At 48.5% G+C, this 27,424-nt stretch overlaps 1 protein-coding gene across 1 annotated transcript in view; it reads right to left on the bottom strand.

Moving 5' to 3' along the window:
• The window catches only part of PDPK1 (3-phosphoinositide dependent protein kinase 1), a 71,978-nt gene that overhangs the window by 19,146 nt on the left and 25,408 nt on the right, over positions 1–27,424 (bottom strand). The window contains exons 2-9 of the mRNA XM_012647751.1: positions 22,271–22,537; positions 18,174–18,216; positions 17,780–17,917; positions 13,942–14,086; positions 13,276–13,373; positions 5,037–5,112; positions 697–765; positions 362–458 (exon numbers count right to left, since the gene is read on the bottom strand). Of these exons, the coding sequence (XP_012503205.1) occupies positions 362–458; positions 697–765; positions 5,037–5,112; positions 13,276–13,373; positions 13,942–14,086; positions 17,780–17,917; positions 18,174–18,216; positions 22,271–22,537 (933 nt within the window). The remainder of the gene's footprint in view (positions 1–361; positions 459–696; positions 766–5,036; positions 5,113–13,275; positions 13,374–13,941; positions 14,087–17,779; positions 17,918–18,173; positions 18,217–22,270; positions 22,538–27,424) is intronic.

The raw sequence follows: 27,424 nt of genomic DNA, 5'->3' as shown, positions 1-27,424 counted from the left end.
ACTGAAATAGGATTTATAGCATCTGCCATTGTAATAAATGTAGCTGCTGTAGCACAAGTAACTTAAAATGCTATGCTGATGTGCAAATGCAAAATGATACAGTAGTTTCCTATCTTATTTATATTTAATTATTTTTATAATTTCTGATATAGTAGTTTCCTGTCAAGAATCAGACATTTGGAAATCGAGGGACTTACAATGACATGAGATATAAGATATGATTATCTATAATCACTATCACCCAAAACACCATGCTCCTAAACGCAGGTGCCTCCAGGAAAGCCCCTGTGAGCGCAGGCCTGCAGGGACTCAGGACGTGGCTACTGCATCATCTTACCAGGAGGAAATTCAAAATATTTACCAAAAGTTTTTCCACAAGGTCTCTTGCCTTAGGGAAGAATTTTTCTGGGAAGTCATATTCCAACTTAATGATCTTCTGAAATATAAGATATTCATTTCTGTAAAATTAAAAAAAAAAAAAAATCACTCCAGGCAGGCTCCTACAAACCTCCACATGAAGGATGCGCTTCCCCCAGGACGGCACAGCACCTCCCCCGCTGCCCGACACAGACACAAACAAACCACCAGGCCATGTACTCATAAGTGCCCATCAAAGTCCCTCCCCAAACTGGGCACAGCCTCTGTCAGGGAGGCACCACGATGGGCTCAGAGGCCCAGGAAACGCTGTCTCCTTACCCGGCTCGGAACGGCGGGAGTCCTGCCACAAGCTGGTATATTATGCATCCAAGAGCCCAGAGGTCTGAACTTTAAGATAGGGAGAAAACAAAGAAGAACAACATTTGTAAAAGCTAAGTGACAGCACAGTTCACCTTCCACCTGTCGCCTCCAATGTCCTCCGTCCTTTAAGACCAGTTAGGTGTGAGGGCAGGGCCTGGCGGAGAGGGTCTACACATGGCAGCCATCTGTTGTTCAGCTGCCCCCAAAGCGCTGCCACTTCCCACAGGGGTTACCAGTTCCCACACACAGTCAGCTCACCCTGAAGCAGAGGGCAGGGTATGGGAGGTTAAAGAAGACGCTGGCACTGTTTCCAGTAAAATGACAGGGAAAGCTGATGGCAAGCACCCTCCTGCCAGTGCCCAGGAAGGTAGGGGGCCAGGCCGGGCTGGGAGGGCTCGCCCGAGTCAGGGGCAAGAAGGTGCCACTCAGACAAAATGCAGGTTCTCCCTCCCGACCAACTCCGTGCTCACCCAGGACAGGTGCAAACTCACACACCAAGGAGGCAAACGAGAACATCCCCAGATGTGCACAGAGCAGGCTGCATCTCTCCCTTCTTGGATTCTGCTGTGAAAATCCCTGCCCCTCCTTCATAAACACTTCGATTATCCATTTTAAAAGAAAAACACTACAGCTGTAAATTGAAGTTATTTCCAGAACACAGCTAGGTTTCAGAAGTGTCCCCTGCTGTTTGGGGCCTGCAGCTCTGCCCTTGCTCATCCCCCATCTCCACCTTCAGGGCAAGGCCGGGCCCAAGGTCCCGTCCACACTGTGATCTCCTCCAAGTCCTGCCTCCACTCCTAGCTCCTCCCCCGATGCACTGGGTGTGCGCAGGCCCCTGGGCTGCTGCATACAGTCAGCTTCAGCTTCAGCAAGAGGCCACAGCCTGGCCTTCTGCAGGGTGAAATCGCAGGGTGTGGGTAAAAACCACCACTTCAGACAGGATGTCAATCAAACGCCGGGAACCTTAAGGGAAAGCTCTGTCCTTGTACCCTGTGTCACCAGCACCCACAGGGTCCCGCACAGGTAAGGCACTTGATGGGGGCTTAAAAATGTAACACAGAAATCTGGTCCACAACATACGGATACAGAGCGAAGGGCATTTAAAAACTGCAGCTGTGTGCCGCGTACCGTTTCACGTCGATGGCAGACCGTGTGTGTGATGGTGGTCCCGTAAGACCGTACTTTTACCGTACCTTTTCTACGTTAACCGATGTTTAGATACACAAATACTTCACATTGTGTTACAGCTGCCTGCAGTGCTCAGTACAGTAATGTGCTGCATGGGTTTGTGGCCCAGCAGCAACAGGCTATACCACACAGCCCAGGCGTGTGGCAGGCGGAGCCATCTAGGCTCGTGTAAGGACATTCTGTGATGTTCTCAAAATGATGAAATCGCCTAACGACGTGTTTCTCAGAACGTATCCCCACAGTTCAGCAACGCATGACTGTAGCTTCTACGTATGGTTTTCCTTACTGTTTAGGTAAAATGGGGCGCAACACAAGAAAACAGGCAGAAAAGCATCCACCTTTCAGTGTGGAAGCAGAGGGTGCGGCAGGGGGGACGCAGCTGCCTCAGTGTTGACAGGATCATCTCTGGAGTATGGAATTCAAACAGAAAGGGCTTTTTGGGTGGCCCAAAAACTGTTGAATGTTTTATGATGAACATGTATTTTAGAATTTAAATTTTTTTAATCCAATAAAAAATAAAAGGGGAAGGCTGGGTGCAGTGGCTCACACCTATAATCCTAGCACTCTGGGAGACTGAGGCGGGAGGATTGCTTGAGCTCAGGAGTTCGAAACCAGCCTGAGCAAGAGGGAGACCCCATCTCTACAAAAAATAGAAAAAATTAGCCAGGTATGGTGGCACGCGCCTGTAGTCCCAGCTACCTCGGAGGCTGAGGCAGGAGGATCACTTGAGCCCAGGAGTCGGAGGTTGCAGTGAAGTACAATGACACCATTGCACTCTACTCAGGGCGACAGAGAGAGAGACTATCTTGACAACAACAAAGGAAACTGAGTATCCCTCCACACAACACCCCCTTCAAAAAAAAAAAAAAGACCAGCCTGAGCAACATAGTGAGACCTCATCTTTACAAAAAAAAAAAACATTGCCAGGCGTGGTGGTGTATGCCTGCAGTCCCAGCTACTCAGGAGGCTGAGGCAAAAGAATCACTTGAGCCCAGGAGTTCAAGGTTGCAGTGAGGTATGATCATACCACTGCACTCTAGCTTGGGTGCCAGAGCAAGACCCTGTCTCTATTTAAAAATAATAATAATAATAAATTAATTAATTAATAAAAGAGGAAGCCAGTATGATGTTTCTGGAAAGTAGTATGTACCAAGGATTTTTTTTTTTTTTTTTTTTTGAGACAGAGTCTCACTCTTTTTGCCCGGGCTAGAGTGAGTGCTGTGGCGTCAGCCTAGCTCACAGCAACCTCAAACTCCTGGGCTCAAGCGATCCTCCTGCCTCACCCTCCCAAGTAGCTGGGACTACAGGCATGCGCCACCATGCCCGGCTAATTTTTTCTATATATTTTTAGTTGTCCAATTAATTTCTTTCTATTTTTAGTAGAGACGGGGTCTCGCTCTTGCTCAGGCTGGTTTTGAACTCCTGAGCTCAAACAATCCGCCCGCCTCGGCCTCCCAGAGAGCTAGGATTACAGGCGTGAGCCACCGCGCCCAGCCCCCAGGATTTTTTTTTAATGCTCAGTTAGACCAAGCCATGACACTTGTTGAAATCCAACTGGGCCGGGTGCAGAGGCTCACACCTGTAATCCCAATGCTGGGAGGCCAAGGTGGGAGGATCGCTTGAGCCCCAGAGTTCAAGGCTGCAGTGTGCACCGTGACTGTGCCATTGCACTCCATCCTGGGTCGACAAAGCAAGACCCTGTCTCTTAAAAAAAATCCAAACGGAGGAACTCGACCCAACAAGCATCCTTCCCTCCCACTAGGTGAACAACAGGACACCTCCCAAGGCAGAGTGCCCTTCTCCTGCGCCACCCAGGCAAGCTGGTATGTGCTGAATGAATGAGAAACACTTCCACAAACAGCAGCTAAGGAACAGTTCAATAAACTACAGTAAACTCATACAACAGAAAATCACACAGCTGTTAAAGATGTCTGCAAATAATTTCAATGACACAGGGAATGTTCATCAAAGGACCAGGAGGAGCAGGATTCAAACTGGCCATCCAGTCTGACTCCAACTGCATACAAATCACATAAGCACACACAGAGTGCACGGAAACAAAGGACTGGAAAGACATATCTGTGCACCAAATTATTATTTGTGATGCAAGTGATTTCGGAGACTTATTTTCCAAGAAGTCTTTATATGAATAGGTATGGATTTTAAAATAAAAAAAAAAAATTCTTAACTATTTTTTAATGAGTATCACGTCATTAAAAAATTTAAAAACATAAAAAGATACAGTGATGCCCCCCTCGTAACCCTGCTCCACACCCAGAGGCAACCACTAGAGTTATCCGTGCCCTGAACGTCCTCCTAGAGAACCTGAAACGCACGTACAAGCAAACGTGAATACACACTCCCCCCTTTTCACACAGAGGGTGGGCCTCCAGGCATGTGTTAGTCAAGCTTGGAGATCTCTCCACAGCAATGCTAAAGGCTTTCTCCACTTTCATTCCAGAGAACTGCTCTCCAGCTGTGACACCTCAGATCTGATGTCCCCTCTCTCAGTCTCCCACCTACCTCTCGCCCACCCAACATAGTGCCTTTCACTTCTCCTGACCCAGCTGCTGGCTCCCCGACTCCTCACCTCTGCTGCCCACTGCCTGCGCTGGCCTATCTCCATTCTCCCCGCCCCAGACCCTCGCCAGCCCTATGTCCCCTGCACCGCCCATACCTCTAATTTTTACTATCGAAACCACCTCTAAGGCCCATCTGTACCTCGCGAAGCCCCTCATGCCTGCTGGAAACCACCTCCATCCTCCTCCTTCCACGTCCACTGCCCCCTGGGGCCTCCCCTGCACGCCGTAGAGCCTGCTCCACCACACATCGCTGCAGCCATGCTCCCCAAGGACAGCCACACTTCCCCTACTGAAGAGTTTTTACTAAATAAACAAGATCAAATCTGAAACCAAAAAGCATTAACCAACCGACGAAGTATAAAATATAACAATAAAGTAGCATGCATGTGTATCTAAAACGCTAAATTCTTTCAAAGTATGTCTAGCTATTTAAAGGCCAAAGACACTCTCAAATATTAATTCCTCATGAAAAAAATTACTAGCTATTTTAAAGAAAAGACAAGTATGGATCAGATAAAAGCAGGTTACCTTTTACAGGCCGATTTCTCTGTGAGCAGCTCTGGAGAAACATACTGTGCTGTTCCTACAAACGAGTTGGCCCTGGCTGAGAAGAGGGAGAGAGAAAAAAGGTCACGCTCTGACAGGCACTCGGTTGACAATCATGGCAGCCACACAGGCAGTATCTGTGCATCAGGACATTATGACTTAAGTGTGGGTAGCCTGGGGCTCTTCTGCAGGGCAGTGCTGGTCGCTTGTAGCAGACTGACCACTCCCAGGAGCGAGGCTTGTCAAGGGCACCCCAGGGCTGGCTCAAAGGGCACCAGCTCAGCAACACCCGCCTCACCCCTACGACACTGTGCCCCTCTCCTCTCTGGCACTCCCATGTCACACATTGCTGGAGAACCTGTTCAGCACACTTGTCTGCCATTCTGCCAGCAGCACCCCAACAGGGGACCTGAAGGCAAGGGGTCCTGTTCTATTCACTGCTGCACCTGTGGTGCCTAAATGCACTCCCAGACACATGGCAGGCACACAGTAAACAGCTCCGGGCCAGGGACAGCCCTATTCTCAGTCACAAACAGCTCGAGAGTCAAGGAGCCACAGGAGAAGGAGACTCAGGCCTCAGCCAGGGACCCTCCTCCACATCCTGCCACCTCTAGTACTGGTCTGTGCCACACAAAGTCACCAAGTTCACTCGCAGACTGTAAGGTGGGGACCAAGACCCCTGGATCCACTCATCACAGAGACACCCACCACCCAGTGGCCCTTAAGCACCGAGAGGACTCCTCAGCAGCCGTGGGCTGACAGCAGCACCGCAATACAAGCAGGCCAGCTCCACTGCTCAGGGGCTGGACGGGGCTGGGGCCACCACAAAGCACAGCGCTGTCTGTACTTGTCCTGCCCGCAGGCAGATTCTGAGCTGTCCCCTGGGGCCAGGCCAAGGGAGGCTCACAGATCCAGCTCTGTAAATGGTCCCTTCAGTAAATGACTTCCACATAAAGACTTCATGGCTGTATTTGTGTCCTGCCAGGACCCTGAATAATACTGCCAAGAACACGGAGAAGATTCCTGAAAGAAAACCAAACCAAGAACCAAAAACAAACAAAGCTGTTTAACCAGCCAACTAACCAAAGAAACGCAAATTAAACTATGACAGCCTATCAAATCAACAAGAGAAAAAAGAATAAAAATATGGTGTTGGCAAGAATTTGGGAAGCAGGTGCAACATTGCTGGTGGGGCTACAAGATAGCGAAAGTTTGCGGGACAACTTTCTAATAAGCAAAAAAAGTCATAAAGGATGGACCTCCTGTCCCCAACGCAGCAATTCCACTTCTAGCACCTGATCCTAAAGGATGGAACAGGGCCCGGCGCATCCCAGCTAGCAGGTCCCAGCTACTCAGGAGGCTGAAGTGGGAGGATCGTTGAGCCCAGGAGTTAAGGCTGCAGTGAGCTACAATGGCGCCACTGCACTCCAGCCTGGGCGACAGACTGAGCCCATCTCTTAAAAAAAAAAAAAAAAAAAAAATCAAGGGCTGTAGCCACTGGTGGAGACAGGAACGTCATTGGATACTTTATTTACTTATTCAGTGTTTCCAATCTTTACTACAATTATATGTTACTTTGGTGATTTCTACTTTTTTAAAATGTCATTAAGTTCTAAAGAATATGTTCCCATACGGAAGGACGGATATTATGCATAATTAAATAATTCACACTATCAAACAGTACACAGAGCTGTTGGTGTTTTTAAATAGCTACATGTGCCCCCAGCTACTCTGCCCAACACTGCCCTCCCACCCACCTCACCTCCTCCTGGCTCCTCGAGGTCCTCCGAGCCTGCCCCTCTTTCCTCAGTGTTCCCCTGCCCTCGCTTCCTCTGCCTGCCTTCCCAAAGGCAGGACTCCAAGCCCCTGGGAATATGCAAAGTCACCCCCTTGAAAAAAGACCTCTCATTAGTTACCACAGAGAGTGGTTAGAGTGTGGAGAAGATGACTGTCCTCAGAATCATTTTCTAAATGCATAAAATACAATATACAGGACTATAAAGGAAAGTGATTACAATGAAATATAAGTATCAAGATACTAATAGATTCGTGATATAGTAATATATGATTTGCTTCATTAATGCATTAAACAACAAGATTTAGCAGGTCTAATTACACAGCAATTCTGCAGTAGTGGTGAGCATAACAGGTACGCCACCACTACTGTAATGTGACAATAATGTGACAACTGTTAATAGGACGTGAACATATCTGTGATTGCTCCTGGCAACAGGGACATTTGTTGCCTACATTCATAATGGAAGGAAATGTTAAACTTCACTGGAAGGTCAGTGAAAATAAGTAATGTCCTCCTATCCAGCTTCATGGACTCCCTGACTTTGATCTGTAACACCCAGGTTAAGAGCCCCAGATAGAGTGTTAGAAACCAGAGAACCTAGTTACTTCCCTCTGGAAGCCCAGAGATTAGCCACAGACCAAACTTCTCCAGCTACTGGAAACTCGGGCACAGAACCAACTGTTGGCTGCTGCTGCCTCTTCTGCATCACTGATCCACTCGTGGTACCCACAGAAGTCAGGGTGAAAGAGAAAGCTCTCGGCTGAGTTGTTGTCTCCTCCCTCAAAGTGGTTCAAAGAAACTATGCCACATCCTGGACTGCGGGCCACCCTGGGTGCCACAGATCTGCCAGTCAGACTCAGAGAAGCCAGTGGGGAGGGAGGACCTGAAGAAGCGACTTTGAGCTCAGAACACACCCACGCTCTCTTCAAAGCCAAGGCTGCAGGCTGCTGCCTTATCCACAAACCTACACCTGAAGCACAGAAAACACCCCACAAGTGCAGCAACATACAAAATGGATTAGGCGCTACGATCAAATGTGTGAGTGCACGGTCAGTTCAACATACAAAAATCAACGCATTACATCACGTCATCAGAATAAAGAACCAAAAAAACCCCATATGGTCATCTCAATAGAAGCAGAAAAAGCATTTGACAAAAATTCAACACCTCTGCATGATAAAAATACTTAATGAACTAGGCATGGCCGGGAATACCCTGAGGTAGGTAAAGGGCAGGTACAAAAATCCACAGCAGGCATCGTGCAATATGATGAAAGATTGAAAGCTTCCCCCAAGACAGGAACAAGATAAGGACACCCACCCTTGCCACACCTAGTCAACACTGGAATAGAGGTCTTAGCCAGAGCAATTAGGCAAGAAAAGGCATCCAGATTAGACAGAAAGAAATAAAACTAGTTCTAATCACAGATGACATGATCCCATATGTATTACAGAAAGTCCTCTAGGAATCTATTGCAACTGATTAAAGAGTTCAGCAAGGGTGCAGTACACAGCTTAGTATACAAAAATCAACTGTGTTTCTATACACTTGTCATGAACAATCTGAAAACAAAATTAAGACAATAATTCTATTTACAATAGTATCAAAAATAAAATACTTAGGAATAAACTTAACAAAAGTACAAAGCTTCTTATATCCTAAAAACTACAACATATTTTTTTTTGTTTCTGTCCTAGTAGAGATCATTCCATTGCATACATTTTTGAAGAAATTAAAGATGATCTAAATAAATGGAAAGACAGCTCATGTTGATGGATCAGAAGACTTAATGTTGCTAAGATGGAGATACTCTGAAAACTGATCTCATCTCCAGACTCAGTGCAGTCCCTACACCCACCCCAGCAGGCTTCCGCTGAGAACCACCTTTCCAAGGTTCATCCACATTGCAGCCTGCATCGCCTCCTTCCTTACAGCTGAATAATACTCCACTGTATGGGCAGACCATAATGTGCTTATCCATTCATCAGCTGGTGACATGTGGGCTGTTTCCACCTTTTGGCTATTGTGAATAATGCTAGGAACATTCTAATACAAGTTTTTGTTTGAATGTATATTTTCATTCTTTCAGGTACATACTTAGGAGTGCAATTTCTGGGTCATATGGTAACTATATTTCCTTTTGAGGAGCTGCCAGACTGTTTTCCAAAGTGGCTGTACCATTTGACATTCCCACCCACAGCGTACGTGGATTCCAATTTCTCCACATCCTTGCTAACACCTGTTATTATCTGTCTAAAATTTTGATTACAGTCATCTAGTGGGTGTGAAATGGTATCTCACTCTGGTTTTGATTTGCATTTCCCTGATGACTAACGATGCTGAGCAACTTTTCACGTGCTTATTGGCCATGTGTATATCTCTTCTTTGAAGAAATGTCTACCCAGGCCCTTTGCCCAGTTTTATTTTTTATTTTTTTAATTGCTGAGTTGCAAGAGTTCCTTATATTCCGGATACAAGTCCCTTATCAGATAGATAATTTGCAGACATTTTTTTCTTTTTCGGCGGGTTGTCTTTTCACCTTCTTGATGCTATCCTTTGTAGTACAAAAGTTCTTAAACTTATAGTCTAACTTACCTACTTTTTCTTTCATTGCTTGTCCTTTTGGTATTATATCTAAGAAATCACTGCCTAACCTAAGGTCACAAACATTTACTCCTATACTTTCTTCTAAATGTTATGGTTGTAACTCTCACATTTAGATCTCTAATGCATTCTGAGTTAACTTCTGTGTATGGTGTGAGGTAGGGGTAATAATTTTTTAATGGATTAATCATCACTGGAGGATAATGGTGAACCAATTTGAGGTTTTCAAAAATGGCAAATAAAGGAGAAAGAAGCTTATCCTGCTTTTCCTTTAGAAACAATACCACTGATTAAATAGTTGCTAAGAAGTTTCTCTTTAAAGAATTCTACCTTGTGAATAAATTAGATTATGACCATTCTGCATCTCTAATGAATTAATGAATTTAGGCCAATTATGGCTATAAACAGCTGCTGACATCAGAGAGGTGCCTGGGTGTCACATGCAAGCTGATAAAAAAACACCCACCATCAGGCTTCGAGTGGGGAAAGGACGGCATCAAATTTGAGTATGACCTAGCGGCCACACAACTCCCAGGAAATACAGAGGAGAGAGGAGCCTGCAAGTGAGTCCACGGAGATGCATTCAACAAACTCCAGTGTCCTTAGGCAGACAAGTGACCTGGTTTCTTCAACAAACTCAAAGGGGAAAAATTAAAATGGAGGGGAAACTACGGATTAAAAGAAATATATGTAGACCTTGTTTGGATCCTGATTCAAGTAAATAACAACAAAAATTACGATGCATGAGACACCTGGAAACTTAACTCTAAATATTGTGAAGATATTAATTACTGTGAATATTTTATGTATAAAAGTGGTATGGCATTGTGGTTATGTTTTTAAAAAGAACCTTTATATAGGCCAGGTGCGGTGGCTCACGCCTGTAATCCTAGCTCTCTGGGAGGCCGAGGCGGGCAGATTGTTTGAGCTCAGGAGTTCAAAACCAGCCTAAGCAAGAGCGAGACCCCGTCTCTACGAAAAATAGAAAGAAATTAATTGGACAACTAAAAATATATAGAAAAAATTAGCCGGGCATGGTGGCGCATGCCTGTAGTCCCAGCTACTCGGGAGGCTAAGCCAGAAGGATCGCTTAAGCCCAGGAGTTTGAGGTTGCTGTGAGCTAGGCTGATGCCATGGCACTCACTCTAGCCCAGGCAACAGAGTGAGGCTCTGTCTCAAAAAAAAGAACCTTTAAATCTTAGCAATATATACTGAAATATTTACAGGGAAAACAAATCAATGGGGGTTGGGAGTCAGGCCACAAGCACTGTGTGAGTGTTTTACGATAAGCAGTTATTCTGTATAAACACACACACCCCACCCGTGCGTTACCACCACGTCCAAACTGATACCAACACTGGAAAGACCAAGCGGACTGTACAAAGATGGCAGGAGCCGTGCTCGGTGGTGGACATATGGGGACCAACTCCTCTCTCACAATGGAGGAAAATCCATTCCGAAGGAGGCTCTTCTCTGTCCCGGGCGTGGTGAGTACAGCCTGAGCCAGAACGACAGCAAGCTCAAGGCAGCTGGGACCCTTGTGAGAGGGTCTCTCAAGTCCATGGCACAGCAGGCAGGGAAAGGGCAGCTGGTCTGAGGGTCTGGATGATGGCCATCCACAGGTGGGGACAGAGCGGCCACTGGAGTGACTGAAACCTCCTCCATCCATCCTCCCTCCAGCCACCCTGCCACCCCTGCTGGCCCACCTCTCCTTCCTGTTTGGTGAGTGGAGCCTCCACACCCAGCTGCATACCAGAGGCCTGCACAGATCTGAATGCAGGTTTCCACAGTCAGACACAACAGCTGGTGCCTGTAGTCCCAGCTACTTGGGAGGCTGAGGCCGGAGGATCACTTGAGGCTAGGAGCTCAAGACCAGCCTCAGCAAGAGCGAGACCCCATCTCTACAAAAAATAGAAAAATTAGCCAAGCATGGTGGTGTGTGACTATAGTCCCAGCTACTCGGAGACTGAGGCAGGAGAATCGCTTGAGCCCTGGATTTTGAGGATGCAGTGAGCTGTGATAATGTCACTGCACTCTAGCCTGGGTGACAGAGCAAAAACCTATCTCCAAAAAAAAAAAAAAAAATTACTGGCCAGTAAAATGGTTACTATTTAATGGGAATATCAAAGAGATCAAGGTTTTGGGGTAGCTCAGAAGTGCCAGGAGGACTTCCTGAGGCACTCATCCTCACACACTGCTGGACAGGAAAGAGGGGATGGGGGGGGTGTGCAGCAGAACTAGGCCACCTCAGGAAATTAGAGCCTCTTCCTTGATTGCAAGTTTTGTTTTCAGCCCCCAAAAAGTGATGATTTAGGATTCTCAGGGAAGTTCCCAAATCCAAGATGAGGCCTTAGTGCCTCCATGACTGTGCGGAGATGAAAGCACTAGCTGATAGAACCTTAGCAAGAATCCTCAGTGTGAAAACACAGGTAGAAAAATAGCCACGAGGGAAAGACTCACGTGGAGGAAGCCAGCACGTACTACCTCAAGGTGCCACGACAGACCTCGAGGGGCGCTGGCAGCACCTCCCAGTGGCCCTGTGTACATGGAATACTGGGCCAACGCAAAAGACACAGAAGCGCTGCCAAGCGGAGTTCTGAATGCCTGCTTCGCTCTACTGGACTATTCTCCACCCCAGCTGCAGTCTTCTCTGGCTGCCGTAGCCAGCTCGCTGCGTCTGTGAACAAGCTGGGGGGCCGCCGCACTGTGCTCCTGTTCCCTTTCCTCACGAAAGCCACTGCAACAACGTGGCCACTTCATTTGAATCTTTCTTCCACCAGCAAACCGACACTCACACCCCTCCAAGCCCACCCCTAGCACACCCGCCCCTCGGCATTTTCTGCGGAGGCCTTTCTCTCACAGGCACCCCGGGACCCGGTGGAGGCCCTGCACAGAGGCCCCACCGGCCTCGAGGCCGGGACAGCAAGGGCATCACACTCGTCTAAAGACCCAAGGCTCCTTTTCAAGGTCACCTAGTAATGCACACGACAGCCTTCAGCTTCCCCCAGCCTTCATCCCAGTGACTATCTTTTCTCCACAACACTCTATAACAGTCTTCAGAAGTTTGACTGCCATTCTTTATCCCTCCAGAGTTTAGGATTTCCATCCAACAAGGACCTTAAGGGCAGCAAAATGCCCTAGGCTGGCTGAGACTGCTCAGGTCACTGTTACGGTCTGAGTGTACTTTCAGCAACACCTGCTCAGGTAATGGCGCCCTCACAATATACTCCAAGGCCAGAGACCACCCTAGGGGAGCAGGACTAGGAGGCTCTGTGATTATAAACATACACTTGACCATCAGGTAAAATCAGCACCCCCTCATTCTGTGATTTTCTACAACCTCACTAAAATCAGAGTGCCTGGGCCACCACGGGCAGCTGCACATACCAGACAGGGCAACAGACAGGCGGGTGGAGGGAGGGAGGGCGGGCCCAGGGTACAGGGTGTGCTCCCCAGACACTACCATAGGAGGAGCCAGAGCTGACCACACCCACTACACTCCCTGTGCGTGGGACCAGGCACGAATGTGGCATGGCACCCAGCACTGTCCAGTAAGACGACTAGGGAGGATGAGCCACAGCAGGCACCGATGAGAACGGGTGACCTTCCCCACTCCACCTGCCAGACCAGACGCACAGCCTGGGGCTGCTCCGTAAGACCTGGCACACAGCGCCTTCCCTGGGAAAAGCTGGAGATCTGTGTCATGATAGCCAACAGTATCACAGACTTCCGTCATTAACGATGAAGACAATACATTTCTCAGAAGTTGCTTCCGATTTTAAGCAGAGCCAGGCTCTGCTAGAAATAAATCTCACACACCTTGCTTGCTCTCTGGGGACAATACTTTTGCTGTTCCAAAATCTGTGATCTGGATGTGCATATCTTCATTTAACAAAATGTTTTCTGGTTTAAGGTCCCTGTAAAAGCAGATTTTTACATTGAGATAAAATACTTAAAACCACATTACAACATGCTCTAAATTTTGCTGAAAACAAAATGAACTAATGAATGCTTATAATCTACAGACTGACAACCTACATACAGGTCTAAAGTTCACACTGAACAAGTATCAACTGTATACAATAAGGACATTCAAAATAAATCACTTCGTAACTGCAGCTATTATTTTAATAAACTTTACTGAAGTACCTCTCACTTTTAACTCATAAAGAGTTTATAAACACTTCCAATTTGACTTTATCAGAAAGTTGTGGAAAATGAGGCCACAAATAAGTACACACAAAAGCTACAACTGACAAAAGCATCAGTTAAGATAGGGAAAAATACCCTTAGCTTGGCAAGAAAGACCCCTGACATCTACGGGCGAGTCTCTTAGTGCCAGCCAGCAGCTCAGTCCCTCCCTGCAGGGAGCGCGCCATGGCTGAGCCCAGAGGGCTGGGATGGCCTGGGCATCAGCCATAGCTCGTGGGCCCTGACCATTAAACTGACCGCCCCGCCAACACCAGCCAGGGCGCCCCCGGTCACCTGTGGATGATGCCCTTGCCGTGCAGGTACTCCAAGGCAGACACGATTTCAGCTGTGTAGAATCGGGTGCAGGTCTCATCGAATGAACCGATTTTGCGAATGTATTTAAGTAGTTCTCCGTTTTTGGCATAACTAAGGCCAAAATCTGAATATTGTATTGTTAAGGAAGAGTGTAAAAATCATTTTTAAAAAACCTTAAAGGTCCAATTAAGAATTCATTGAAAGTGGGTGCAAACTCAAAGTATCTGTGGCCAAAGACAGCCATGCCATGGTCAGATCTGTGGCTGCTGGGTCTGACAGGAAGCCCAGGCCTCGGCTACAAGACTAGGCACAGCTGGAGGCTTTTCACCAGGAACACAATGACACAGTCACCAGAGAAACGTGCATCACCCCTCTCAGCCCAGACTGCCCCTCTGGACCACACTGTCTCCAGAAGGCGGCTATGGCCTCGGTGCAAAGGAACCACTAGAGATGGGGTCTGCAGCCCCTTGCCAAAGGCACAAACAACTAAACAGCTCGTGTGCAGGGTTCAACTGCAGAAAGAACAGCTTTTGGAGGGTAGTGGGTGTCAGGTGAGGTGGCTCACACTGTAATCCCAGCACTCTGAGAGGCAGAGGCAGGAGGATCACTTGAGGCCAGTTCAAGACTGGCCTGGGCAACACAGCAAGATTCCATCTCTACAAAAAATAAGAAAAACTAGCGGGGCATGGTGGTGCGCACCTGTGGTCTCAGCTACTGGGGAAGCTGAGGTAGGAGGATCACTTGAGCCCAGGAGTTGGAGGTTGCAGTGAGCTATGACGATGCCACTGCACTCTAGCCTGGGTGACAGAGCAAAACCCTATCTCCAAAAACAAAACAAGGAAAGAAAGAAAAATTGGGGTGGCGGAGGGTACATTCAAAATAGCACCATAGCTCCTAACCTTGGTGGAGACTCCCTGTGCTGTGCTGAGTCCACTCACGTGACTGCTCCCTCTGTGGATAAAAGGAACATGTTTTCTGAGAGAAAAGCCATTTACGAAGTTCTTGATTCATTCTGTTTGTTAGGGACCCACCGGAAAGAGACAGGAGAGACAGCCAACTTCCTCCCGGCACCACCGCACTATGAGGTGTTGCGTGTGTATTCTCCTTTCCCTAGAGGATTTGGGGTTGACAGTAAATGGATCCCATATAACTGTTTCCCCCTGAGAGCACCAAACATTTGTGCCTGTTACTGGAAATCAATCTCAAGGGACTTCACCCTCCCTGGCAGCCTAGGACCCAGGGACCCAAGTGCCCGCCGGCCCTGGGCAGCGGTCTCAAGGCTGGGAAGGGCAGCGCGTGCTCAGGGTGCCAGGCTGGGCAGTTTGTTCTGTTCTGGTTTCTGTTTGCCCAGGCACTGTCGTCTCCCACTGAGGAAGGAGCCTGAAGCTTCAGGACACTGAAGACAAACTCAGGAGGGAAGGAAGTGGCAACCAAAGCTGCCACACCCGTCCAGGCTACCCAAGAGCACCCAGCCCTCCCAACCTGGACAACGTTTAACGGGAACCTGAGACAAAACACAAACCTCTCTTTATTTCCTGGAAGGCAATGGGTCTCAGCCAGCCCCTTTGCCTCTCTGTGCTGCTCCTCTACGAGGCAAGGCTGGTGCCCGCGCCTCCTCACCCAGCAGCCCAAGCGGTGAGAACCTCATCGCCATACACTGTCGGGGCCACCAGCTCTGGCCTGTTCAGCCCAGGCTGGAGCTCAGCACTGGCTGGACAAGTGGCCTGACCTGGGCTGGCCGCAGAGCATCCCCAGTAGTAGCACCACCTCCAGGAGCCCAGGTGTGAGGCCTGCCCACGGCCTTCATGGTGCTCAAAAGAAAGGCTCCCTCGCTGCACCCCTGGCTGCCCTCTGCCTGGCCGCTGTGTTTGACCCCCATCCTGGGAGCCAGGCCTGCATCTGGTGAAGGTGAACTGCAGCAGGTCCCTGCATGGATCCACATGCCTGCTGTCAGGCTGCTTTGGGGGTGCCCCCAGACTCTGTCTCTAGACAAACTAACCTCTGGGTGGCCAGCCAGCTCACCAAGAAACTCCAGGTCTACACATCGCCCTGACTCCTCCTGGAGCTCTGCTGGCAGCCACCCAACAGCCCACTTGGCCTTTGGACAGCAGTACCAGCTGATGCATGAGATGCCAACCCAGCACCCGCCCCCAGCCCGGCCTCTCCTGGGTCAGTAACAGCCACCACTGCACACCAGCCTCTGCAGGCAAACTCCAGGAGCCGTCCTGACTCCATCCTCTCACCCAGTCTGCTTATAAGAAAGAACCTCCACCACTGCCCCCAGTCCCTGTCCTCCAGCCTGGACCACGAGCAGCCAGAGTCAGAGCAAATCCCTCACTTCCCGCCACAAAGAGAGGAAAATCCAAAATCAGCGCCAGGCTGTCACGTGCTCAACAAGCTAGCCCATGACCAGCCTTGTCACTCCCCTATGGACCCCCCCACCTCAGGGCCATGCAATGGCCGCCCCTCTGGCTCTGACGCTCCTGCCCTAGTGTCCAAGTTTCCAGAACGTGTCTCCTTAGACCACCGAGCCCAAAGAGCCTCAGCGTCCAGACAGCCCTTATCCAGCCTCACTACCTTAGCAGCACGCCCTGCTACCTGGACGTCTGCGATACACCTGCTGACATTCTGTGCATGCGCAAGTCCTCCTCCAAAATGTAAACTTAATGAGGGCAGAGCCTTCACTGTACTTGCCAGAATATCTCCATCACCCTGCACTCGACAAGGACCTTCCAAGTAAACAAAGGAATAAAAAAATTCAGCCGGCAGGTGAAGGAGTCAGAAGATGGTGTCAAAGTGGGAGCAGGATGGAGCCAAGTTTCAACACAGAAGAATCGGGTTGGGGGTAGAGCAGATAAAGAGTTGTCAGGCCCTACCCCCCACGAGGGATGGGGAAGCTAAGCCCAAAGACACCCGGGCCAGCTTTGGGGGTGGTAGGAGGTGGGGAGCGCCCTCCACTGAGACCTGGGCACAGGGAGGAAAGGAGCATCCGCTGGGAGCATGGATAGTATGGCGTGGATAGAGGCGAGCTGGACGGCACAGCGGCAGGGCCCACCCTGACTTCCACTGGGCCCTGCCCTCCCTAATTCCTAACCAAGGTGCTCCAGGGGTTAGATGAGAGGGTGGGGAGCAAGGGACACCAAACAAGGTAAGCACCAGCAAAGGGTGAATTGAATCTCTGCTGAAGAAATAGTCCAGCCAGTGCAGAGAGGAAGGGACGGAGCCATTGGAGGGACACTGGGCAGTGAGGGATCCAAGAGGCGAGGACAGCTCCCTGGGAAGGCAGGGAGAGGGCTCAGGCGCCCATGGTCACTCACTGGACTTCTCAAATAGGTGCTGGGTCCAGTAAAGACATCCCTCTGTTCAAACCCCACAGCCCAGGGCCAAAGAGGACAGGGAGGCCAGTGCACCCCCGGAGCCTGGGGAGACTGACCACCTTGGGCCGCTGCATCATCTGAGCACAGGGCTTGACACTAACAGCTACCGCACGGACATCAGTCAGTGAGATGAGGGCAGAACTCTGCATAAATGCCCAGCAGCCATGGGTTAAAATAATAGGCAACACTTTAGATGAAATGTTAATCAATAAAAACTTCAAAAATGTCTGATGGTTTCCCCTTAAGATAACTTTCTATGTCTGTGCACCTCAGCCATGCCACGCCTCCCTGAATGCCAACGATCCCAAAGCAACGGGATGGGGGTTCTTGCTGTACCCTTGCCCTTCAGGGAGGGGGTGCTTGTGAAAACAACAGGGTCACGATTCCCAAACCAGGGTGACTGGTATGGTTTCAGATGGCACCGCCCATGCAAAGGATACATAGCTTTTCGTCATCCTGAAACGTGAAGTAAAGCTTAACAAAGAAGGGGTGATCCAGGCGTGACATCACATCTCGCTCTCTGGTTACATACGGGACTTTGTTCTCTTTTATAATATGCCGTTTCTCTAGAATTTTAACTTAAGGTGAAGAGAGAAGTTAGTTACTAACAATCAGAAACAATAATAAATACTGAAGACACAACTCACAGAGGTAACTGGTACAAATTATTTTTTCAAAAATCATACACACCAGCTTGATGGTCTGAGACCAATAGTGTCCTGTACCCTGAGGTCAGCACAGAAAGCCTGGGCCCTGTCACCCAGGCTGCCCTGCCCACGGAGACCAGGCCGTCCCTGCATCCCAGACACACAACTCACCAGACTGAGCACTTACTAGCATATTCCCTGGAGGTCGCCAGTTCTCGAGCCAGAACAACCTGGTTTGGAAAGAAAAAGGGGAAAAGAGAAGGAAAAAAATGTAATAACCAGGACGTAGAGTTGACAAGTCACTCTACAACCACACACAGGCTCCCCATCCCCACTGAAGGTTTGAAACTACATTCCAATACTCTTGGTCCTACACCAATGAGGCCAATGCTCATGTTAACGTGTTCTGATAGTTAACAGCAAACCCATCAATCTCTCCACTATTTTCAGAAGGTTCTTGATCAGCTGCCAGTAGCCCTTATGGTGCAGTGGAAGTACAAATCCAGGAGCCTCGTAGACCGACATGCCCTTCCTGAAGTGCGGGAAGATGTAGCAAATCCCACCACCACAAGTGGGCACTGGGGAGTCCTTGCAAAGAAAATTCAAGAATATGTCCTAGTATATGTCCAGTGCGAACAGCCACCCTGAATTTGGGCTTTTCTAAATAATTGTTACCATACACGTCCTTTGATAAATACTATAAACATGAACATGGCTGTAAAGGGCACAGGGAATTAAATAAACACGTGGCTCTTTGTGCCCACAGAGCAAACCACCCTCCCAGGGTGCCCCATGCTTCCAGCCCTGTCATCTCCGCAGCACATCTGAGCCTTGGGCTCAAACTCCACTTCAGGGACAGCGCTCCAACACGGCACCCCCACCATGGAAAAGACAGTTCTACACAAGCAATGCTGGGCACACCTGTAGGCATCAAACTGGAAACACTGGACAGGCCCGAGGCCCCTCTGCAACAGGGGGCCCGACCACTGCCGGCCAGATGGTGCAAACGTGTCTCCTGAGACACCTGCATAGGGACAGCCTGAGGGCCAGAGAGCAGATGAAAACTGTCCCATGACGTTCCCTCAGCCTGGCAGGAAGACCTTTAGGAGGCCACAGGCCAGGTTCACCTGGGCCCTGGGACTGAGTTATATCCCATGGCAGGATTCTTTACAGGACCCATCAGAAGTGACCCTGGACAAGGAGTGTGAGAAATGCCCTGCGCTGATCAGGAAGAACGCAGTCAGATCATATGTGCTCTCGTGGAAAGATCTTTCCAGAGGAATACAGCGTGTGTGGATGGTTCTCATCTGCTAAGGAGCAAGGGAGGCAGGCTGGGCGGGACTTCCCATCTCCAGACTACACATTATGCAATGTTATATTTCCCCACAGGAGCGTGTACTGGCTACGTACGCAGAAAAAAGGAAGAAAGAATTGTTAGAAAGTACCAACATTTAATGGAATCATTTCTAAGGAAATATTTGTGTCATCTCTTGTTGTCTAAATTCAGCAATTTACAAGGTTTCCTTCAAGGAGGGAGGGGCCTCTTCCGGAGAATAACACATCCCTCCCTCCACGTTACCAGGGTGGTAGCAGGGCAAGCTTGGCCGTGAGTGCTGCCGTCAGGGCCCGCGCTCCCCAGTGCCAGCGCTCGGCTGCCAAGCCAGAACCTGCCCAGCCCCATAACTGCCCTCACTCTTGACCCGCCCCCAGAAATCAAACATTAAGTGATACCTGTTTCAGGACTGGTAAGAAAGGACTGAGGGTGACACACATAACTGAGACCCAGTTCTGTGAAGGCCAAAGGGCCCTGGAAGAGCAGCTCCAGCTCACAGTGCTCTCCCGGGAACCTCCCCGGCACAGGTGCAGAAAGGCACCAGACAAGGACAGGGCTGCAGCTCCAGAAAGGAGGGAACCTGCTCTCCACCCACTGGGAGACCCAGACGTGGGCAATTCTAAGTCCTCATCTTCCAGCCAAGATAAATGTAAAGCAGAAAAACCGAGGAAAAGGGAGACCTCTTCTTCTACGGGACTACGTGAGCAACCAAGCAGAAGGCCGAGGCTCTTCTCAAAATAGTTTCTTCCTTCTGAAGGATCTGTGAGTACCAGAACTACAGGGGACTCTCCCATGGCTGGAGGTTTTCCATGAGGGCACAACCCTCTCATAAAATTCTTTCACAAACGTTACAGTTTAAAAATCTAAATTAAAAGTGTAAGGGCAGCAAAAGTTAACATTAATTAAAACAAGATGTTGCACCGGGTGCAGTGGCTCACGCCTATAATCCTAGCATTCTGGGAGGCCGAGGCGGGCGGATTATTTGAGCTCAGGAGTTCGAAACCACCCTGAGCAAGAGCGAGACCCCGTCTACTAAAAATAGAAAGAAATTAATCAGACAACTAAAAATATATAGAAAAAATAAGCCGGGCATGGTGGCGCATGCCTGTAGTCCCAGCTACTCGGGAGGCTGAGGCAGGAGGATCGCTTGAGCCCAGGAGTTTGAGGTTGCTGTGAGCTAGGCTGACGCCACAGCACTCTACCCCGGGCAACACAGTGAGACTGTCTCAAAAAAAAAAAAAAACCAAGATGTTGGGAATATGGGTGAGCTATAATATTCTACGTTACATTTGAAAATATTTCATAAATGGGCCAGGCGCAGTGGCTCACACCTGTAATCCTAGCACTCTGGGAGGCTAAGGTGGGAGAATTGCTTGAGCTCAGGAGTTCGAGACCAGTCTGAGAGCAAGAATGAGACCCCATCTCTACTAAAAATAGAAAAATTAGACAGGTGTGGTGGTGTGCACCTGTAGTCCCAGGTGCTCAGGAGGCTGAGGCAGGAGGATTGCTTAAGCCCAGGAGTTTGAGGCTGCTCTGAGCTAAGATGACACCACTGTACTCCACCCAGGCAACAGAGCAAGACTGTCTCCAAAAAAATATATATGTAAAATATATATATTAAAAAATAGTAATATTTCATAAACGTAAAAAAGAGAAAAGAAAAACAAATTTCACATATGGTTTCTTCACAGAAGTCAGGCAAGAAAGACTGAGCATTCAGGAACTCCCTGGGCGGTGCAGGGCGAGCAGCCTCTAGCAGCCTGGGACATGCCAGCCATCCAGAGACCACAGCAGCACAGCAATCTGTCTCTTTATGGGGGGCACAGATTGCAACTGTGTACCCCGGAGCCGGGGGTGGGGGTAGATGCTTGGGCCTCCCCCTAAACCTGTCACAACTCTTACCACAGCCACAGACACCAGTGGCTTCGTGGGTACCACCTCAGCAGAAGGGCTGCTGCCTTGAACCTTCATTTCTTTGCTTCAGAAAAACCACAACACAGGCTAAGACTCATTGTAGTTGCAAAAAGAGTTATCACGAGTGTGACCTGACAGTACTGCGACATTTCTCTTCATGAAAGTCAGAACACGAGAATCTGCAGGCTGCATCTCTAGCAAATGTCCAGGATGCACTGTTTTATATATTTAAAAAAAAAAACAGAAATAAAAAAGATCATTAAATGTTCCAAAAAAACTCTGAAGCGATACTAACTATTGATACTGATTTTCAATCTAAGGAGAAGAAAAGCTTCCTGGGGTCTTGCCAGTGGCACACAGGACACAGAATGTAACTTGCTAATGCCAGGTTAAAATGAAATTAACTGCATTAAAAAAAAAAAAAAAAAACAACAGGCCTGGAGCAGTGGCTCACACCTTTAATCCCAGCACTCTAAGAAGCCGAGGCAGGAGGATAGCCTGAGGCCAGGAGTTCAAGACCAGCCTGGACAACATAGCGAGACCCCATCTCTACAAAAAATTTAAAAACTAGCCTGGCGTGGTGGCACAGGCCTGTATCCTGGCTACTCTGGAGGCTGAGGTGGGAGAATCGCTTGAGCCCAGGAGTTCAAGGCTACAGTGAACTATGATCAGGTCATTGTATAGCTCAGCCTGGGCAATAGAGTGAGACCCTACCTCTTAAAAAAAAAAAAAAAAAAACCCAAAAACAAACAAACAAAAAAAAAACATAAAACATCAAGAGATGCTTTTTAAAGCTCTCATCTATAAAACCAGGATTACATATTTTAGCCACACTCCTCATGTGATCTGCTCAGGGAGAGCCCAGCCCCCAAAGGATCGAGTGGCCTTCACAACATGAGCCAACCCACGAAGGGCCTGAGACCTGCCTCCTAGAGGGAACACCAGCTTGTGTCTGGACACCCCAGCGAGGCACCGGAAAGGTCAGCCTTCCCAAGGAAAACACACTCACTTGACAAACAACTGCAGCATATACTCACTGTTGAAAAAGAACCTTCGCCAAGAATTTTCCCAAACTTGAAGTCTTCGGGCCGTTTCTTCCGAGGCTGTGGCGGCGGCTGGGCAGCATGCTGCAGGGAGCTGGAGCTCAGCCGGGACTCAGCTGCGGTGCCGTCCATGGTGGGGCCCTGCCTGCTCCCACCACCAGGAACGCCAGGGGCCGTGCCAGACTCAGTCTGGGTCCTCACCATTGATGGGGACGGGCAGGAACATAACACCACACTGGACTGGATAGGAACGGTGTCATACTGTTGGAAAGAGAGGTAAGACTCAACGTGGCTCACCTGTCCTGAATGGAGAAGTGTGAGCACTTCACCTCGGCATTGGCGAAGCACAAACCCAAGGGCAGGGTGGGCTGTCTGACCTTCTGCTCTCTGTCAGGCTACAGCCCTCCCTCCTATTCCGAGTCCTCCTCCCTGCTCCATCCATCCGCTACTCCCCCGGGCAGTGCCTCACCCTCTCCCTCAGCACTGCCCCCAAGGCCACGCTAAAGCAACCAGAGAGAGCACTGTACACTGTTAATTATGGAGGATGGATAAATAAGAGTGCTGATTAAACTGTTTACCACACAGCAAGGCTATGATAAAGCAAGCAGACTCATACAACCAGCGCTGGTGCTGGAACCTGTGCAGCTGTGGAAACGTTTCTGGAAAGCAATTTGGCAACTGTCAACAGAGTGACTACCGAACAGCTGTCAATCAGAACACAGAAATACAAAAGAGATGAGTGAGGGTAAAAGCAGTCAACGATGAAAGTGGGCACTAAGAAAACATCAGAAGGCATTCAAAGCAAAATCAGCAACTCGTAAAATTGTGCCACAGCCATAAAAACCCCTCCAGCTCTAACTCAGAGGTGTTCTCACATGTTGACACTGGCCTGCCCACCCCCAGACTGTGCTAGAACAGCACAAGATGAACTTGGAGCACCCAGGTGTTGGCTTCTAATACTACTTCCCACTGAAAGAACCCGGAAGAGCACCTGACTCCTGTCTCAATATGTTCTGGAACCCACACTCTGTCTGAGGACAGGGGAGCCTCCTCACGTATCTGAGTGGGACCAGAAGAGCAGCAAAGCCAGCTGGGAGAGGCTGTTGCTGGCCAAATTGTGACCCTTTTAAACACTAAAATATATTAATCAAAGTAAGCCAAAACTGGAAAAAGTCATGCATGTGTAATGATACACAAAGGTGGTAAAACGTATATTAATATTGTGATATAAATGGCTGAATACAATTGAGTGGTTGATTTTATTAATTTAAATAAATAAGGGAGTGTGACCTACAGAGCTATTTCATGTATTATATATATGTTTTTTTGGGGTTTTTTTTGTTTTTTGTTTTTTTTTTCTGAGACAGAGTCTCACTCTCTTGCCTGGGGCGAGTGCCGTGGCATCAGCCTAGCTCACAGCAACCTCAAACTCCTGGGCTCAAGCGATCCTCCTGCCTCAGCCTCCCAGGCAGATGGGACTACAGGCATGCACCACCATGCTCGCCTAATTTTTTCTATTTTTAGTTGTTTGGCCAATTTCTTTCTATTTTTAGTAGAAACGGGGTCTCGCTCTTGCTCAGCGGTTGGTCTCGAACTCCTGAGCTCAAATGATCCGCCTGCCTCCGCCTCCCAGAGTGCTAGGACTACAGGCGTGAGCCATGGCGCCCGGCCTGTATATATGTTTTTTATTAAAGCTTAGAAAAGGATTTTCTCTCTCCCGGTGGGGAAGGGTACACACAGACAACTGTTAAGCCCAAGTTCTGGAGAGGCAGAAACTGTATCAAGAACAGGAAAGACAGGTGAGCGCACAGTAACCAACAGTGCACAGCAGGAAGCCAGCTCAGCCACCAAAGCAGCATTGATGGAATCGCTCATCTTGCGATCTCAAAGCACATCACAGGACAAAAACAAATCTAGACAGAACATCCTGTGACCCAAACATGATGAACACATAGGTGGAGAAGGGAGGTGGCAGACAACAGGGACAGGTGGCGCCTGGGCAGTCCCTGTGGCGCAGCAGCTTCAGCTGCTCAAGGGAGGCCTCCCTGGGAAAGTGGCGCAGACAGGGTCTCCTGGAAGACACGCCCTGTCCCAGCTCTGGACCTGCACCGCTGCCAGGAGGAGACAGGCTGCTCTTTCTTACAGTCTGCTATGTTCATCACAACTCCAGGCAAGGTATAAAAAATAGAAGGAGTTAACCAGACAGTATCCATGAAACATGACCAACTGACTTTGCAACAAATATCTAAAAGAATCTGATCAACAAAATGTGTACATTTTCTCTGTGCTAGTCAACTTCAGCAATGCGGCTTAGTAAGTTGAACATTACGTTCAAATACAAGCAAGTATTTTCCATATAAAAACCCCTCAGACACACAGTCATCACCCTTAGTCTCCCTTCCAGAAACTCAGCCTAAGAGAATGATTCAACAGCATTTTAAAGCCACATTTATAAAATATTGCACTGCAGCTTTGGATATTACAGCAAAACTTTAGAACAGCCCACATGCTCACAACGCAGAAATGTTTGAGTAAACCGGGGCATATACACTTGATGAAATATTATGCAGCCCTTAAAAACAGATAAAAAAGCTATGAAAACATGGTTACAAAATTAAAGCAACTGGTCAATCTAGGGTAACAGGATATTGGATTTTTCTTTTGTTTTCTTAAGAGAAGAGGTCTTGGCTGGGTGTGGTGGCTCACGCCTGTAATCCTAGCACTCTGAGAGGCCAAGGCAGAGGATCACTTTAGGCCAGGAGTTCAAGACCAGCCTGAGCAAGAGCAAGACCCGTCGCTACCAAAAATAGAAAAAAAATTAGCTGGGTGTGGTGGCACACACCTGTAGTCCCAGCTACTCAGGAGGCTGTAGCCTAGGAGTTTGAAGCTGCAGTGAGCTATGATGATGCCACTGCACTCTACCCGGAGTGACAGAGCAAAACTTTATCTCAAAAAACAAAAACAAAATTAAAAGAGACGAAGTCTCACTATATTGCCCAGGCTGGTCTTAAGCTGCACACAAATGATCATCTTGCCTTAGTCTCACCCATGTCCATGCCCAGCTCTGGATATTAGAATTTTCTGTACTCTTCTGGCTACAAGTTTGAAATTACGTTTAATTAAAAAGTGAAACATATGTACAAAAAAATACAAAATTGGCCAGGCGCAATGACTCACACCTGTAATCCTAGCACTAGGGGAGGCTGATGCAGGTGGATCCCTTGAGGCAAGGAGTTAGGAACCAACCTGAGGAAGAACGAGATCCTGTCTCTACAAAAAAGTAGGAAAAGTAGCCAGGCATGGTGGTGCACGCCTGTAGTAGTTCCAGCTACTCGGGAGGCTGAGGCAGGAGGATCACATAAGCCCAGGAGTTTGAGACTGCAGTGAGCTATGATGATACCACTGTACTCCAGCCTTGGGTGACACAGTGAGACCCTGTTTCAAAAAAAAAAAAAAAAAAAATATATATATATATATATATATATATACACAAAATTGTATGAATATTAACACTACAAAAATGTTACATGCACACCTACAAGAGAGACTGACAAGAAAATGACAAATTAAAAAGTGGTTGTTAAAAGTAGTGGGATTGTGGATTTTTCTTTTTGACACACTTTTAATAGAATCAGAATGAAATAAAAAACAAAAATCCAAGATAAATATAATTTTAAGCCAAAGGTTCCAAGCTTTGTGTTGGCAAAAGGTAGGCTGGTGGGCTCTAGGGTGGAGAAATACTCCTTGTGTGTGCAAGAAGCTGGTTCAGCAGCCAGAGAGAACATCAGGCTCTGGCGCCCCTGGGAAGCACGGAGTCCTCTAGACTCTTGGACTCAGCGAAATGCCTGTCAACTCTTTAATCAGGGACTCCCGAAGCTCAATGATGGAACACCTTCTCCAAGCGTGGCCTACCTGCAGGCTCCAGAGGGGGCCGGGCCCCGGCGCATGTGTGACCAGCGACACAGAAAGTCTAGCTGGACCAGGCACCAAGGAGCACATTATTTACGGAAAGCTGTTTTCCTGAAAGCTCATGAGGCTTAGCAGTAAGCCAAGTGTGCTGCACGAATTTCATGAATACTCCATTTCACAAGAGGAACCAGGAGTTAAAGTTAGTTCTGAGGTTCAGTTGGTATACTGATGATTTGTCCCTATAACTAGAGCCTGTTACAACACAATGTAAGTATAACCGGACTCTAGTAACTCTCCCCTCAGAGATTAGAAAGAACTTTCCATCTTCAGAAGCAATGGTAAGTGGGAAAAAGGTCGTAATTACCAGGCTCAAGTCAACAAAAACTGTGATCGGCCTGGACTGTCCTCACAAGGCAGGCCAGACACGTCATATGGACACTAAGTCACCTTACCAGTTTCCTGGACACAGCGAAGGGGCTTCAGGGCTGTGAGCAGACCCTGAACTGTGGAACAGCAGGACTCTGCTGACCTACAGGGACACGCACAGGGAGGGAGGAGAAAGGAGGCAGCCCTCCATGCTGTGCAGTCCTGGGCACTACAGCACCACTGCACACTGACCTGGCCACTCTGTGGGCGGCCATCACTGTCCCACGGGTCAGGGAGGGACTGCCTGTCCCACAACGTGAAGTCAGACCGACGTGGGTGAGTTTACTTCATCTGTGTGCCCAGCCTTCCACCAAGCACAGCTCAAGGAGACAGTGGGAGGGATGCCCAGGACAATGGCAAATGCCAGCCTCCGCGAATTAGGCTCCAGCCACTTCTTCACCAGATGAGGAGTCCAGCCCAGTCCTGGTCCCAGCCCAGAGCAGGACAGGTCCTGACACAGAACAGCACCCAAGGGGTGTGCAGCTCTAGAGGTCAACCTCTAGACAAGAAGCAGTTTCTTCTTGCGTAAGAAGCTTCAATTTAAGGCAACGCACTGCTTTTAATTAAAAACTGACAAGTGAACTACTGAATATAATCTCAAACATGAATCAATTTTTTTTTTTTTGATACACAGTCTCAGTCTGTCACCCAGGCTAGAGTGCAGTGGCATCATCATAGCTTACTGCCACCTCCAACTGAGCCAAGGCTCAAGCGATCCTCCTGCCTCAGCCTCCCAGACTGCTAGGATTATAGGTGTGAGCCACCACACCCAGCCTCAAACATGAATGAATTTCTTTTTTTTTTTTTTTTTTT

Source organism: Propithecus coquereli, unplaced genomic scaffold (assembly GCF_000956105.1).
Source record: "Propithecus coquereli isolate 6110/MARCELLA unplaced genomic scaffold, Pcoq_1.0 Scaffold27, whole genome shotgun sequence".
Classification (NCBI taxonomy): domain Eukaryota; kingdom Metazoa; phylum Chordata; class Mammalia; order Primates; family Indriidae; genus Propithecus; species Propithecus coquereli.
This window is presented reverse-complemented; position numbering and strand designations above follow the sequence as displayed.